The sequence below is a fragment of the Salmo salar genome, chromosome ssa06 (assembly GCF_905237065.1).
Source record: "Salmo salar chromosome ssa06, Ssal_v3.1, whole genome shotgun sequence".
Classification (NCBI taxonomy): Eukaryota; Metazoa; Chordata; class Actinopteri; order Salmoniformes; family Salmonidae; genus Salmo; species Salmo salar.
The window spans coordinates 58,104,437-58,122,459 of NC_059447.1; the positions used below are offsets into that span (position 1 = coordinate 58,104,437).

Consider the following 18,023-nt stretch of genomic DNA (forward strand, 5'->3'; position numbering starts at 1 on the left):
AAACAGCTGGGCTGAGGGTACGCTGACCTCCTGCTCTTGTTCTGGGAAGAGTGGAGGCTGATACCCATGGAGCACTCAAAAGGGGAGAGTCCAGTGGCAGAACTGGGAAGAGTGTTCCGGGCATACTCGACCCAGACCAGTTGACGGCTCCAGATAGTGGGGTTAGTTGAGACCAGGCACCTTAAGGTGGTCTCCAGGTCTTGGTTGGCTCGCTCCGACTAACCATTAGTTTGGGGATGGAATCCGGATGACAGGCTGGCTGACGACCCAATAAGGGTGCAGAATGCCTTCCAGAACTGAGATGAGAACTGAGGACCCCGATCGGAGACCATGTTTACTGGGAGTCCATGGATCCAGAAGACATGAAGCACCATAAGCTGGGCCGTCTCCTTGGCAGAAGGTAGTTTGGGGAGAGGGATGAAATGGGCGGCCTTGGAGAACCGGTCGACTACCGTTAGAATGACAGTGTTGCCATCAGACGGAGGGAGCCCAGTGACAAAGTCCAGAGATATATGAGACCAGGGACGATGAGGAACTGGTAGTGGCTGCAGGAGGCCAGAAGGAGCTTGCCGTCTTGTTTTGAGCACACACAGTGCATGCGGTGATGAAAGCAGAGATGTCAGGGACCATTGTGGGCCACCAGAAGCTTTGTTGAAGGAAGGCTAGTGTACGATGGGACCCTGGACGACAGGTCAGCCTGGAGGAATGAGCCAATTCCAGGACCCGGGGCCAGACTGGGTTAGGGACAAACAGCCGGTTAGCCGGGCCCCCTTCAGGTCCAGGTTGGGAGCGTTGCACCTCGTGAACCAGATTCTCAATACCCCAATCCACAGTGGCAGCAAGGCATGAGGTAGGGAGAATGGTTTCGGAAGTCGAGGGTGTGGCAGAGGAACTGTATAGGCGGGAGAGAGCATCAGGCTTCACATTTTTAACACCAGGATGGTAGGAAATGGTAAAGTTGAATCTGGTTAACAGGAGGGCCCACCGGGCCTGCCTTGAGTTGAGGCGCTTGGCTGAACGGAGATATTCCAAGTTTTTATGGTCGGTCCAGACCAGGAATGGCTGTTCTGCTCCTTCCAGCCAGTGCCTCCACTCCTCCAACGCCATCTTCACCGCCAGGAGTTCTCGGTTGCCAACTTCATAATTCCTCTCAGCAGGATTGAGACAATGTGACAGGAAAGCACCGGATGAAGCTTCTGGTCCTGGGCAGATCGCTGGGACAGGATGGCCCCCACACCAACATCCGAAGCATCCACTTCCACCACAAATTGACACGAGGGGTCCGGATGGATGAGGATGGGTGCTGTTGTGATCCGATGCTTCAGGTCCACAAAGGCTTTGTCGATAGCTGGAGACCATTTGAACGGTAAATTGGGGGAGGTGAGTGCCGAGAGGGGGGCCGCCAGGGTGCTGTAATCCCAAATGAAATGGCAGTAGAAGTTTGCAAACCCACCAATGCTTTCACCTTTCCAGGATCCATCTGAACATTGCCCTCAGTAATGACATATCCCAGAAAGGTGATAGAAGAGCAGTGGAACTCACACTTCTCGGCTTTCACAAACAATTGGTTCTCCAGGAGGCGCTGAAGGACCTGTCTGACATGGAGTACATGTTCTTGGGCAGATCGGGAAAAAAACAGGATGTCGTCCAGGTAGACGAACACAAACCAGTTTAGCATGTCCCGAAGCACATCATTGACCAAAGCCTGGAAGACAGTGGGAGCGTTGGTGAGGCCAAACGGCATGACCAGGTACTCATAATGTCCACTGGCTGTGTTGAAGGCTGTCTTCCACTCATCCCCCTAGCGTATCCAAACCAGGTGGTAGGCATTCCGAAGGTCCAACTTGGAAAACATGGTAGCCCCCTGGAGAGGTTCAAACGCCGAGGAGAGGAGAGGTAGGGGGTAACAATTTTTGTGATATAGTTAATTCCCCGGTAGTCAATGCATGGGCGCAGGCTCTTGTCCTTCTTCTCCACAAAGAAAAACCCTGAGATGCAGAAGGATGGCCCCAGTGGCCAGAGACTCCTCTATGTACTCTTCCATAGCTTTAGTCTCTGGTCCGGACAGAGAATACAACCGACCCCGAGGTGGTGTAGTGCCTGGGAGAAGGTCAATGGCACAATCATAAGGATGGTGCGGGGGAAGGGAAATAGCACGTGGCTTACTGAACACTTCCAGGAGGTCATGGTATTCAGTAGGAATAGCAGAGACATCCACAGCCTTGCTAACATCCTGAGGAGGACGACTTGGGGAAGGCTGTGCCTTATGTGACAAATACAGGTTTGATTTATCATTAACATTGATTTATCAGTAAAATTTGCTTTTGCAAAGCTCATTCAGGACTACCCAGTACTGAATGAAGTCTCGCCTCCAGCAGGAATCCCACGTGGCTTCGGCCTTAGGGATAAGTGAACCTAGTGGTGAATGTACCATAACATTTGCTCTACTGGTTACACTTATGATAATCCAGACAATCTCAATTGATTGGATATCATTGTCATGTACCATTAAATTGTCGAACATACCTTTTCAGGTTCTTCCAATTAAATGAGACATTTTAAACTTTCCTATATTAACCTAGATGAACCAACTTCTCAGATTAACTAGTTTAATTCCCAGCTGCCTATACAGGTATGATTAATCATTATCATTAATTAATCAAGTCAATTCGTTTTTGCAAATTCATTCACGTCACATTACTGATACAGTACTGATGGTTCATTAAGGTCTAACGTATTCCAAAACTAAACTTTGGAAAAACAGGAAAAAATCTAATGATCCTCTCAAATGTTCTAATAATGTTCAAGCTATCTGTCACGTCCTGGCCAGTATAAGGGTTAATTGTTATTGTAGTTTGGTCAGGACGTGGCAGAGGGTATTTGTTTTATGTGGTTCGGGGTGGTGTGTTAGTTAGGAGGGCGTTTGATTTATTATTTCCGGGTTTTGGGTTATGGTCTATGTTTATGTATTTCTATGTGTAGTCTAGTGAGTGTGTTTCTATGTTGAGTTAATTGGGGTGGACTTCCAATTGAAGGCAGCTGTTTGGTGTTGCCTTTGATTGGAAGTCCTATATTAGTTGGGTGTGTTTGTCTTGTATTTTGTGGGAGATTGTTCTTGGATTGCTGTGGTGCCTTCAAGGCTGTCATATTGTCGTTCATCATTTTGTTTATTTTTGTATACGTGTTTGTTTGGTTTTTCCTTCTTTTCCGGTAAATAAAGAAGATGAGTATACACATACCTGCTGCGTTTTGGTCCTCCATTTCTAACGACGAGCGTGACACTATCAGAGGAAATGGTTCCCACTCCTCCGTTAATTAGTGAACCCTCACCCATAACAGGATTGATCTCTGACCTTCGCAGAGATACCAACCCTAACTATGCCATTAGAGGAAAAACAGTACAAATCGCGACAAACGCTCTCCAAAATCAACCGTCGGGCACAGGCCTTGTAAAGGTTCTCTCCAGTTTAACCCTGATGTCTTGCCATCCAAGATTGGTATTGGTCCAATACCGCAGTGCACAGCTGAAGCACAAGCAGGAAACGGTAGACATAAAGGGACAGGTGGAGAGAACCAGGAAAATAATGACAAAAGCAGAAAAGGGAAAAAATCTGCTAGCTATGGAACTGCGTTTGAAAACTGAACAATTAAATGTAATTGCAAAAACGTATGACGATGAAAGAGCACAAACTATTCAACAAAATAGTTTTCTACAGGAACAAAATCGTTTTCTACAGGAACAACTCGATTTAGCCAAAACTAAATGTGACCATGTCCATGCCAAACTAGATAAATCTGACGAGTTATCTACAAACAGGAGCACGCAACTTGATAACATGCATGCAGTTTTGTTGAACGTTACTCAAAGTAACACTGTTCTACTACAAATACTGCAGACCAAAGACGATCAGTTAATGAACACAATTACTAAGTTGGATGACAGGTCAGCAGAAGTCATTGACCATTGAAGTCATTGACCAAATGAATGATGAGAGAACTCAGGTGATGAAAATGGAAATAGTGATTTTTAAGCAAGCGGAGGAAATCTCATCACTGAATCTCTCGTTCCGTACTTAAGACCTCTATCTGCAAACAATGACAGATAAGTTTGAGACCGAAAGGAGCAAGTGCAGCAGAATACCACCCTTAGGTACAATCTGGTGGAATTCCAGAAAGGTCACGTGCTACAGCGTGACTACCCAACCAAGCAACCGGAGTCCGGTACTCAAAGGAGTGAAGATGATAGAAGGTTTCAGACTTTGCCTCCCTCATGTGTCCCTCGGTCTTCTGCTCTTGGCCATTCGGCACTGAGTAATATGGTGCCTCTTCGCCAACAAAGCCAAAGCTTGGCTTCTCCTCTTGGCCTTTCGGCCCCAATTTCCCCACAGGATGAAGCCAATCCTTTCCGCCCACTTTGCGCGGAACGCCTTGACAATCTTGTCAAGAATTTCCCCACCTTTGACCCCGTTCCAGGTCAGCCAAACGATACTGAGACGTTCCTAGCTGGCATAGAGGATGCATTGGATGGCTCCCCGAACGCTACGGGTTCTGACCGGGTTTACCTGTTGAAGCGAACATCGAAAAGACACGTGATGAAGTTAATTCGTCTACAACAGCAGCATGTGCTTAATGACTACGCTAAACTTGCCACAGCTTTGAAATTAGAATTGAGTGGTTCTGCGACTCGCAAACACGATAGCTCACTGACTAACACTGTCAAACAAGCTTGGAATGAACACCCACAAGCTTACTATCATAGGCTTTGTTCAGCTTACTTTGGCCTTCTCACTGAAACAGGATGGAAGAGCTGTTACCATTCAAACAAATGTTTCTGTCGAACATGTATTCCACCTTCATTACCTACTTGGGCCTTACAGCCCACGTTGGCTTGCCTATCTTACAACTCAGAGAGCTTGCAAGAACAGCTTTCAAGGCATCAAAAGCTTGCAACGCTAAGAGCCCTGACCACTCGGTTTTGAGGTTTGACCAGGAGCACTCACTCCAGTTAGAGGGTGCATTATCAGGTATTTGAGCATTGAGAAATGACGCACAACAACAGTTTCTACCACAACACCACGATTCCAATAACCTCCGCAGTCTACATAACTGTAAAGTACGTCACCATCGAAACGACTACCGCTACAATTGACCTTTTCGCTACGTTCCTGCACCCAACCCACACGAAGTGTCAGAGCACAAGGGTAAAAAAGGGTTAAAGGACGATCAAAACGTAGACCAATGTTCTCTAGAAGTTCCACTACGTGAAGAACTAAAGCGCTAAATTTTTTAGAAAATGTTAAAAGATAAGTCAAGAGGACTAGACGGGGAATTGCCGGACACCAGGTCCGCAGGAATTAACGCCCTTAGCAAGGAAGTAAAAAAAAATATTTCTCTCACGCGAGACCCTATCCAGGGCCCGCTCGATCAAGAAACAAGCCTGCAGGCTTTGTCTACAGACTCTGATACAAAGGTTGCGAAGAAAAAGGTCAAAAGCTTTGTTTAAAGACAAGCCCACTCAAAATCCGAAAAGTCGATCCGCTTTCACCTTGAACAGAAATGGCACATCACGTCGTTGCGAACAACCACTCCACTTTGTGGGGAATATGTCCACTAAACGCAACTCAAAACGGTCATACCTGGAAACAGTCCTGAAGGACTGCTTAACTTGTCATGCGCTAATTGATTCGGGCACGACAATATCGCTCATCTCTAAAACATTGTTCGATGATCTCAAAAGGGTTTTGAAGCCAACTAAACATTGGTTAAAAGTAGAATGATGCGAAACTACACTTCGAGGGTCACTCAGACTACCTCGCCTCTCACATTGAGAGTCATGCTGAAACTTCACTTCCAGGACGTATCGCTCGTTCAACCTGTGTATGTTACCAGCCTCGAATCTGAACCCCTGCTACTCGGAGCAGACTTGATGGATCGGTTACTCCCACTGATGGATTGGAAAACCAACCATGTATGGTCACAGGTCACAGTGCCTTCTCCACTGACCACAATGTCTTCCCCTACCGCTAGCTGCAATGCAGTCATCCACGAGGGGTATCTGTCGAAAGCACCCCTTGGGAAAAAGACGTTTAGAAACCTCTTGGTGCAGAATCCGATCCAAGGAGATATTACAATATCTCGACACATTCCATCAGCAAACCTGACTGACCATTATTTTAATGATTTCGAGTCTCTGAGAATGAGCAACTTCCCCCCTCCTTGAAGTCGTGCAATACTAGAGTTGAGATGAACTTCTCTTGCTCTTAGGACACTTGCGCAAGCCCTGCGGCCGTCTCAGCAAGAAACACATCAATGAGCAGAGTGTACTCTGTACGGGGGTCAAGACTACGTGCAACACCGTATGAGGCCGTCAGAGCAGAAAACAAATCTAGTTGTAAACTCCCCGATGAGAACAGTGAGGAGCAGACAGGCCCCTAGATGGGGATCATCTTAGAACACATCTAAGATATTACTGAGGTGTTCCACACTGGTTGTAAAAGAAGTCCAGTGGACTTTCACCTCCAAAACAAATTGAAAAAATAGCAATGCCTTGCCATATATAGTTTCAACTACAATACAACTAGTAAAGTACTTTAATCATGTGTTCCGGTAGGATAATATTTCAGAATAAATCGTCTGGATAACTGATCCCTTGAGTACCAATACCAATGCTACCACAGTCAGTCCAGCAACAATCAGTAAGAGGATTAGAGACCTCATAAGTCAAATTGCTATTGATAAATAGTGACAGAGGAGTTAGTAGTCACTCAGATTGCAACATGTTTAAGGGAATCTCCAGAACACTCTTCTGATGGTCACCACACATGCCACTAATAAATAGAACCCTCCATTCAGGAGGAAAGTTATTAGAAGTCATGAACCATGATCACACCGCGTACAACTGGTTCAGTGCTTAGAGAGTACTTCTGTTGTGAGGTCACGCTCCTCCGTGGATAACATAGCTATGAAATAGACTCCTTCATACCTATCACCACTACAATGATGTAAGTGTCACGCCCTGACCTTAGAGAGCCGTTTTATTTCTCTATTTGGTGTGATGTGGGGTGGGCATTCTATGTTATCTATTTCGTTGTTTTGGCCGAGTAGGGTTCCCAATCAGAGGCAGCTGTCTATCGTTGTCTCTGATTGGGAATCATACTTAGGCAGCCTTTTCCCACCTGTATTTTGTGGGTAGATGTTTTCTGTTTTGTATTTCTGTACCTGACAGAACTGTGCGCTTTTTGTTTTGTTATTTTTGGTCGAGTGTTTCATTGAATAATAAAAATCATGAACACTTACCACGCTGCGCTTTGGTCCACTCCTTCAACTTCCGACGACAACCGTTACAGTAAGACACAGTGACTTGTAGGAAAACTACTACAGGTCCCCTTAACATATGTCTTGAGGTCGACATCAATTCCAACTGACCTCCTGGCATTGACCTGGAGATTATCTGATGACGTCAGACTCATTCTGAACAGGTTGCAACCCAGCAGGATACTTGGTTCTTTCCCTTGGCATGTGCGCTTATGTAAGCATAAACGCAGACGTACAACAGAGCATTCAATGAGGATTTATGCTCGGACCACTTAAGGGTCTGAAAAAAATACAGCCTTATTAGTAAAGTTGAAAATTTACTCTGAGGCCATTGACTTTACACCTACAGAACTCACCAGTTTCTCCACAGAGGTCCATAGGTCATCCCTGTAGACTGCCCGAAGCTGGTGCCTTGCAGCTGTAGACTTACAGTATCATGTAGTTATCAACTTAGGATAGTGCCCTAAGCAACACACCGCACATTAGGAACACCCTAGATATGACATTAGACAATGCAATGATAGGGTCATTTTGCCAGGACCTTGGATGTATATAGAATACAGTCCAATTAGATGATTTTGGTGTGATATCTTTATTTTGTATATCTTTTGTTTATGCTTTCATTCCTTTTCATTTCAGTTCCTTTGACACTTAGGAAGTGATAAACAAAGTCCCCATTGTTAGGTTCTTATTTTTCAGAGTCAATAACTCGAAGCTTTAACCAAGTTTTATCATTCCCCAAAGGTCCTGTACAGCTGTAAACAGACAGCAAAAGATTTGAGACATCACAGTTTATATGCATCCCACTTAAGACACTCCTCTTTCCCTCCAATCCTTACATTTTATGGCTCTCCACAGGAAAGAAGGTAACCAGATACCAACCCTGATTACTCCCTTAAGGGGAACTGACCTCACCCCTCACCTCCTGACCTCAACCCCTCCTTCACGTACTCCACAGATATCCATCTATCTTTCGTATATCAACACATCGCGCACCTCTCCTCCATCAAACACATTCCAAAGCCTTCTGGCTTTTTACAAACTCTTTCTATTCAAGGCTTTGTCTCTATCATTTATTTAATATCTCAATGTTCAAAGTTTAGCCGATTCCAACACCATACAACCATCACTTAGTGCTACAAAGCCGCTCATTTCGGAAGAAATGTAATTTAGGGACGCACAATATATCGGTGAACATATTGGAATCTAGTTTAGTTGTCTAGTTTAACACCGATGTTAAAAACCGTTGTCAAAGCTATCGTGCATACCTATATAACGTAGGTACATGACGTAATAACACCACATAAAATGTTGCGCAACACGTGCAACACAGCATTCCTAACCTAACCCACACAGTGTCTGCTGTGTAGATCGAGCAGTCAACAAGTCGGGCAGTCATTTGAAAGATGAAGAAAATTTCAGCGAGACAACTCAAAGGCGAAATCCATTAAAGCCAAGATAATTGAATTCAATGCCCTTGACAATCAACTATTCTCTGTCGTGGGTGAGGTTGGCTTTCGCCGACTGGTCGAGCACCGGTACACACTACCAAGTGCGCTATTTTTTAGATGTTGCCCTACTGGAGTTACACAGTAATAGCGTCACTGCAATTAGCTTCATGGCATACATACTATGGAACGTAATTTGGGTCTTTGTGTGTCAAAAAATATACAGTAGCACTGTCAAAGCTGTACAAAAAGTCTGCAAACAAGCAAACACCGGCCACGAACGATGTGTTTACAATACAGCGTTGGTAATAAAGCATAATTTGTTCGATGTCAACTTCTGGGGTAGCTAGCTTTAGCTTGGTACCTAGCTAGCACCAATATAACCAGCATGAAAACAATGACCAGTAGAAACTGCAGTCATTTTCATTATTCTTAGCAATGATTTAGGAATTCATGTGAATATGTATTAGCTAGTTTGCCACTTGTTGTTCGCCTATTGAAATTGAACTTCAGTTCATGAAAATAAATAGCAAGCCAGCTACTTAACCCTGTTGCCCAAAGCTAACATTATAAGCAGCCAGCTAGCTTCATCTGGCTAGTGAGGCTCGACCGAAACGGGTTATGTGTTGTGAAGCTAGCTACAAATAGGATTAGGCACAATAGTGGAATTTGCAGTTTGCCTTCAAAATAAAAGCATGTCATTGACAATGATGCAAATGAATACAAACAGTAGAATTATGCCATACTTTTATTTTGAAGGCTAAGCGCAAAGTCCACTATTGTGGCTAATCCTTATTGTGGCTAGCTTCCCATAGATGGGTCCGCCCACCATTAATCAAATAAGAACTGTCTTATAAATTAGGGTTATTTTAGATGACACCTAGCTATATAGTTAGCTAGCTAACTATAGCTACTGAAAACAGATTATGTCGTGTTATTTGACACATCGAATAGTGTTATTTGACGTGTATCTTTTTTGACACGCAAAGACCCAAATGGCGTTCCATAGAAATCCTGATTGAGAATGAAATGACTGAACAAATCAACAATGAAATAGGTTTGTGAAAGAAATAGGTTTTGATGATATTTTACTGGTAATGGGGACATACGTAAATGCCAACAAAATAACTTTTTGGTCAGTGTGGTGTGTGTGTAACCTTAATTTAACTAGGCAAGTCAGTTAAGAACAAATTCTTATGTTCAATGATTTTCAGTGACCAACCAGACATCCACTGCCCATCCTTGTGGTGAACTGCTCCACTTTCAGAGAGCCTACCAAGGTCAACCACCAGAGGGGGGACCGCAATGATGATCCACAACCAGGACATCACCTGGTCATTATTTTTATGTTGTTTTGCAACTTGCAGGATAATCACAAGATTCAACCCACCAGAGGGGGACTGTCATGACGTGCCCTGGGGGGAGGATCATAGTCGCCCCCCCCTCTCTCTCCACAGTTTTATGACTTTACGACAGGTCATAAATACCTGGTAGAAACTGCCATGCAGTATTGAGAGAGTCTACCAGAACAAAGAACCTCTCTTGGCCAAACTCCTAATCCACAAAATGGGAGAATTAAATAATATTTCTACTTTTGAGAATGTGGGAATGGTCTGTGGACACTTAAGGGACAGTTATGACCAGTGTGTTTCATTTGGTGATCTCATGAAGGACAGGAAACACACATAACTGTATTTCTTAAAGTGTAAATTTTCCAGCTATCAGGTTTACATCTAAATATTGTGAAACATATGTGATTAAATATGAAACTATTTGTGAAAAGATGTAATGTGATGTTAACCTTCTAAATGAGAGCATGGGTTTTTCATATAAAGTTAACCAAATCAATGGCCATGCCAATGTGAGCATAGACATGACGTCAGCGTCATGAACCGCCATTTTCTCTGAAATGTATAAAACCCACTCATGGCGCAATTCACACCAGACCACACAAACCACGGTGTAAGCTAAGGTTGCAAATGGTTGAATTTCTGTGACCAAAACATGCCGGGTGATGCTGGTGTGTGAAGTGGTTTAAACTTCAGCTCTACCAAAGGATAAGTCAGAGAACGTCGTACCCACATTGGAATGGCTACAACTCTATAGGCCATTAAACCAGACCGCGGGTAGTTGGCTACACGGCTGGAAATGGTTAAACTCTATCGATCACTACAGAATAAGGGAGAAATTCTAGATGACACGAATTACTAGTCTGCAGCTAGAAATTACGTAAACCTAGAACGAGAATACCGACAACCGCCGAATCAACTATCAACTATTCTATGAGAACATTTCTGAATGTTACTCTGAAATATCCAGTCTAACCACCTACAACCACGAAAGACATTGTGACTTCTAGGAAAGTTAACCAGAGACTCTGATGAACTCTACAGGACGATCGAGGATTCCAACAGAGAAGACAACAACGACATACGGGCGTAAATATATATACATTGCAATTATTCTCGATTGAGTGGCCGTTCATGTGCAAAGGATTAGCATTTCAATGAATATAATTATAGACTGTGTGTAGTGAATCCATTTAGTCTTTCCCGCTCTTTCTCAGTCCCCACCCCTTTCCGTCGACTACCATGCTGTCATATCAGCTTAGCCCACTAGGGACTTTTCTATCATTGTTAGTAACCATTATCTACTGTTTGTTTGTTATGTAATGCTCTGTGATTATTTAGTTAGTTAGTAAATAAATAATTAAGCAAATTTGTTTATTGCTGATTCATTATGGAAACCAGGGTTCGTGCAGATAACCAAGAATTTTACAATGTTTGGAATGAGACTGAGGTAACAATTAATAATTCATGAATAGAAGACTAATTGATAAGATATGAAAATATCTGAAGTGTCGATTCGGGAAATACAGACTCTATAAACATTTTCCCATGGTGCCAAGACTTCCTAATTAATTAAAGTTTACATTATTAGTTTAATCATGTAATAATAATTACACAGAGAATTGATTTGATAAAATAACAGTCTTCACATTTAATGATAGTCACAGACACGATACAGTGCATTTGGAAAGTATTCAGACCCCTTGACTTTTTCCACATTTTGTTATGTTAAAGCCTTATTCTAAAATGTTCAGACCCTTTGATATGACCGAAATTGAGCTCAGGTGCACCATGTTTCCACTGATCATCCTTGAGATGTTTCTACAACATGATTGGAGTCCACCTGTGGTAAATTCCGTTGATTCCAATTCCAGAGTTCCTCTGTGGAGTTGGGAGAACCTTCAAGAAGGACAACCATCTGTGCAGCACCACCAATCAGGCCTTTATGGTAGAGTGGCCAGACAGAAGCCACTCCTCAGTAAAAGGCACGACAGCCTGCTTGGAGTTTGCCAAAAGGCACCTAAAGGACTCTCAGACCATGAGTCTGATGACACCAAGATTGAACTCTTTGGCCTGAATGTCAAGCGTCACATGTGGAGGAAACCTGGCACTATCCCTTTGGTGAAGGCTGGTGGTGGCAGCATCATGCTGCAGGGATGTTTTTCAGCAGCAGGGACTGGGAGACTAGATGAACGAAGCAAAGTACAGAGAGATCCTTAATGAAAGGTCCTGAGCGCTCAGGACCTCAGACTGGGGTGAAGGTTCACCTTCCAACAGGACAACGACCCTAAGCACACAGCCAAGACAACGCAGCTGTGACTTCGGGACAAGTCTCTGAATGTCCTTGAGTGGCCCAGGCAGAGCCCGGACTTGAACCCGATCCAACATCTCTGGAGAGACCTGAAAATAGCTTTGCAGCGTCACTCCCCATCCAACCTGACAGAGCTTGAGAGGATCTGAAGAGAAGATTTGGAGAAACTCCCCAAATACAGGTGTAGCGTCTTACCCAAGAAGACTCAAGGCTGTAATCGCTGCAAAAAGGTGCTTCAATAAAGTAAAGGCTCTGAATACTTATGTAAATACGACAAACCTGTTTTTGCTTTGTCGTTATGGGGTATTGTGTGTAGATTGTGTGTAGAAACAATTGAATACATTTTTGAATAAGGCTTTAAAATAACAAAATGTGGAAAAAGTCAAGGGGTCTGAATACTTTCCAAATGCACTGTATATGGATCTGTGCCATTTACTTTGAACTGGATTGTGCTTACAGCATTAGCAATCGTGAGTAGATGTGCTTGTTTTGAGATCAAAGCGAGAGCTGCATGTAGCCAAGAGCACAAAACATGTACATTTCTAGATATCTTTGAAAAGTGAGTCGGGTAAAGAGCTTTTTCTTGTCTTAAAGGGGCAGTGTGTATTTTGAGACAGGCTTGAATAAGCTAAATAGCCAATAGGCAGAGGGTAGCACAATATTTCTGATTCTCTGTATTAATGGTATGACAATAATAATGCATTTTATTTTGTAAAGTGGTTTCTTGAATCAAACAACACAACAGCATTTCCAGTCACCAAGTGGATAAACAGGTTGATGTCAAGCCCTGTAAGTTTTTTTCAAGTGTCATGGAATGTAGGTCTACATTGAACAACACAAATTGGCTGCTACTTTAGGCTTAATGATAGAACAGCTATTTCCATGTTAAAATGTTATGGGATGCATTTTCTCCATTGTTTTTGATGGTAGGCCACTCCGGTAGGCCTACATTATGATCAAATAGCCACAGTAGCCTACATGGCCACTGTTAAAACTAACTTAAAGTGGGTACAGCCTCAGTGTTCACAGTAAACGAGCGCTGGAAGTTGCACTGCATTTTCACAACGTTCAAGTTTGCGCTCAACATTTGCCCTGAGAACAGCCTCAATTCGTCGGGACATGGACTCTACAGGATGCTGGCCCATGTTGACTTCAGTGCTTCCACAGTTGTGTCAAGTTGGCTGGATGTCCTTTGGGTGGTGGACCATTCTTGATACACAAGGGTAAACCCAGCAGCTTTGCAGTTCTTGACACACTCAAACCAGTGTGCCTGGCACCTTCTACCATACCCTGGTCAAAGCCACTTATATATTTTGTCTTGCCCATTCACCCTCTGAATGGCACACATACACAATCCATGTCTCAATTGTCTCAAGGCATAAAAATCCATCTTTAACCTGTCTCCTCCCCTTCATCTACACTGATTGAAGTGGATTTAACAAGTGACATCAATAAGGGATCATAGCTTTCACTTGGATTCACCTGGTCAGTCTGTCAAAGAAAGAGCAGGTGTTCCTAATGTTTTGTACACTCAGTGTATGTCCCTAGTATGAGCAGGGAACATATTATGTCATATTATGTCCAGAGAGGGCAGTCAGAGTTGACATTAGTGATGATGAGACACATACAGTAATGACAGCTCTGGGTTAGAGGTTGCATTGGTCACACATATCCTTTTCCTTCCTCTCTGCTCCTTGATCTGTATATGTTACTAGGCAAAAGGGTCTATTTCATGCCGACTACGCCACTGTATCTACCACAGCAGATCCTCCTCTTTTCCATTCACTTCACAGCATTACACTATATATTAGATCAGCAATAATACAACTTGAAATAATGGCACCAATGAAGTAATCAGTACCTTTGTCATTACATACAATGTGTGTATAACATCACATTTGGACACATTCAACAAATAGTAGTCCACAGTAACATTGCATAATGATATTAAAATGGTTGATACGGATGACTGAACCTTTGTCCTCCATCAGTCTGGCATTAAGGACAGTCATCGTCTGAAAGCAATCATTTGCCCTGTCTATTTTTATACAGTTATATACAAACATTGAAATGCTCACATAGAGGCTTACAGAACATCAGGATGGCAGTTCGGCTCCAATTTATAGCTTAGGACAGCGGGCCCATGTAATTATATTACTGTGGTGGAACATGTGCATGGTCATTTGCAAGGTCATTTTGAAGACAAAACATCATTTTTAACACTGTGCTTCTATTATTTGGATTATCTGAGAATAAGAGATTAATAAGCATGACCAATATCATTAATTTGAGACTTTATCAGCTTCAAAACAGTGCCCCCCACCCCCTCCCAAAAACAGTTTCATAGTCTTATTTACTTATTAGCAGATTGTGAAGGATAGGTTCATTTTCTTTGGTTCAATGGAAGTAGTGGGCTGCACACAATCATTGATGTTACTGACTCTAAAATACTTGTATTTTACACGGATGGGTGTCTCTTTATTTGTTACAGGAACGGCCAGCATTCCCTACCCATTGCGTTCAGTAGTTGTTGAATTTAAACACTGTGTCACAATGACCACTTCAAATGTTCCACTGACCTGTAATAATAACTGTTAAAGTTGACGTCATGGAAATGTTATAAGCTTTCATGTTTGTATGATTATCAATTCACTTACCATGTCCACCTCTGATATACTGTCCAAACTCTCCACCTGAACGTCCACCCCCACAGGGACAGCAGGGCCTGCAAAACAACAGTCACAATAATGAGATTATTTTCGTTCTTATTGTTATATTTCTGACTATCAGTGGCATCATATTCAGGCCAACAGTGAGAGTCAAGGATTCAGTTTCAGGTGGAAAGACAGTTTCCCCTTGAGAGTGGCCATAATCACATAACATGATTTAGGGTAAGCTAGTGTGAAACATAACAGTTCTGCTTTCTCTTGGTAGATATACAGTGCAGTAAAAAAGCGTGTGAACCCCTGCACAGTTTTCAAATGTTGTTGTGTTGAGTCTGAAATGTAGGTTGTGTAGATCAGTAGGAAAATACATGGAAAGTATCAACATTTCAGACTAACACCACAAAATGTGAAAACTGTGCCACACTGTTCTACTGCACTAGTGTCGATTAAAGAAAAGAATCTCTGTCTGAGATGACGTCTTAACTTGGATTTCCATGTCCCAGTATAGAGGCTCTGATATTTTCTCCATACGTCTTCCTTGTTATCTCTAGTAGTTTACTTTTCCTTTGATCACTACCACAATCCCAGAAAGATTTGGTATTACACGGTATTACAGCTACAGATATCTTCAGCTCATTTTTTTAAAACCCTTTCGTTTCAGTATTGAGGGCAATACCACACACTCATATGTTGAAGTATTCATTTGATTGAAGTGGATGAGTCATGAGTGATAGATTTGGGTTAGATTTTAGGATTTGCGAGGATATTGAATCCAAATAACTCCATATAAGGTCATGTTTATTTTCACAGCACATACATCCTATGAATCAGTTCTATATGCAATTATATGGCACACAGTTTCATCCATCCCATGTTAAAGGCTCACATCAGAAGCGCAAGTAATGCATAATACATATTTGTATGTTATGCATTGTGGGTAATGTCCTAATCGCCTGCCAATGTCTAATTAAACAAGGCCCAAGGGGGTGTGGTATATGGCCAATATACCACGGTTAAGGGTTGTGCTTAGGCACGACACATCGCGGAGTGCCTGGACACAGCCCTTAGCCGTGCTATATTGGCCACATACCACAAATCCAGAGGTGCCTTATGGCTATTATAAACTGGTTACCAACGTAATTAGAGCAGTAAAAATAAATGTTTTGTCATACCCGTGGTATACGGTCTGATATACCACGGCTATCAGCCAATCAGCATTCAGGGCTCGAACCACCCAGTTTATAATCTACGGTAGCTGCTGTAGTACCATCCTCTGAACCCTCATGTAATCGCTAGTAACTAAAGCCTCCTTTCACTTAGCCTCTCCTCGCCTGTTGCCTGGAAGAGAGGATTTTAACTCCTCGCCTTGTGCCAGCTGGGTGCGCTGTCATCCCTCACTCACACCATATGCCATCCATCAGATCCTAAACTGGGACCCAGGCACCAGCTCCCCTCCCAGGACCTGTGTGGACGATGCTGCCCGCCACACCTTCCAGCTGCTGGGAGAAATGCCTCCCACAGCCTCTACCCCTGTAATAGATAGAGCTAGCGGGGGATTGGGCTGTTATTTAAGAAAATGTTTATCTTTCATTCATAGTGATTACATGTGATCTCTCCATCTACTCCTCCTGCCAGCGTGGAGCCACTGGTTATTTTGTATTTTGGGAGGCTGTAAAAAGACCACTGCTGAGAACTATCATTATGGGTCGTTATGGGGTCCGGTCCAGAGGATGGAGCACTGTGTGTTTGACCTTTTCACAGTGCGTTTGACCTCAAGTTAAATTCATATCAGTTTCCCTGTTCTCCTACCAGTTACTTGTTTGTTAAAGCTCTCTTAAAACATATTCTGATGATGCAAATCTGAAATGTTCAATCAGAGCCATACAATGTATAATTAACTGATCAGATCACAGCTCTGTGTGATCGAGAATGTCCTCTGAAATGTTCGGAACTATTCAGTCTCTTCATAGAGTGGGACCTTAGTGTGGTCTGGTAAACAGTTGTCAGTGGGGCACACAAGTAAAAAAAAATCTATGGTCTGTGCTGATTCATTGAGTCATCAAGAATTTCTCTGTTAGAAGTCAACATGACAGAGGAAGCTATTCCTCAGCCAGCATAAAGACTTCAAAGATGATTACACAGAAATAACAGAAACACAACAAAAAAATATGAACACAACCCCCCCTCCCCCATGGCAAATAGGTTGATCAGCAGCATTTCATCAGTCTGTTTTCTCATACACAGGACAACCGCTAGCTATTTATTTATTTGATTTATTTCACCTTTATTTAACCAGGTAGGCAAGTTGAGAACTAGTTCTCATTTGCAACTGCGACCTGGCCAAGATAAAGCAAAGCAGTTCGACACATACAACAACACAGAGTTACACATGGAGTAAAACAAACATACAGTCAATAATACAGTAGAAAAATAAGACTATATACAATGTGAGCAAATGAGGTGAGATAAGGGAGGTAAAGGCAAAAAAGGCCATGGTGGCAAAGTAAATACAATATAGCAAGTAAAACACTGGAATGGTAGATTTGTAGTGGAAGAAAGTGCAAAGTAGAAATAGAAATAATGGGGTGCAAAGGAGCAAAATAAATAAATACAGTAGGGGAAGAGGTAGTTGTTTGGGCTAAATTATAGATGGGCTATGTACAGGTGCAGTGATCTGTGAGCTGCTCTGACAGCTGGTGCTTAAAGCTAGTGAGGGAAGATAAGTGTTTCCAGTTTCAGAGATTTTTGTTGTTCGTTCCAGTCATTGGCAGCAGAGAACTGGAAGGAGAGATGGCCAAAGGAGGAATTGGCTTTGGGGGTGACCAGAGAGGTATACCTGCTGGAGCCTGTGCTACAGGTGGGTGCTGCTATGGTGACCAGTGAGCTGAGATAAGGGGGGACTTTACCTAGCAGGGTCATGTAGATGACCTGGAGC

The 18,023-nt window shown here is 43.0% G+C and overlaps 1 protein-coding gene across 2 annotated transcripts in view; it reads right to left on the reverse strand.

Annotated features, from left to right (window-relative positions):
- Positions 1-18,023, reverse strand: part of LOC106607717 (gamma-aminobutyric acid type A receptor subunit rho2) — a 43,131-nt gene that overhangs the window by 7,522 nt on the left and 17,586 nt on the right. For both annotated transcript variants that reach the window (XM_014204972.2, XM_014204971.2), the window contains exon 3: positions 15,080-15,147. In XM_014204972.2, coding sequence (XP_014060447.1) covers positions 15,080-15,147 — 68 coding nt within the window. The remainder of the gene's footprint in view (positions 1-15,079; positions 15,148-18,023) is intronic.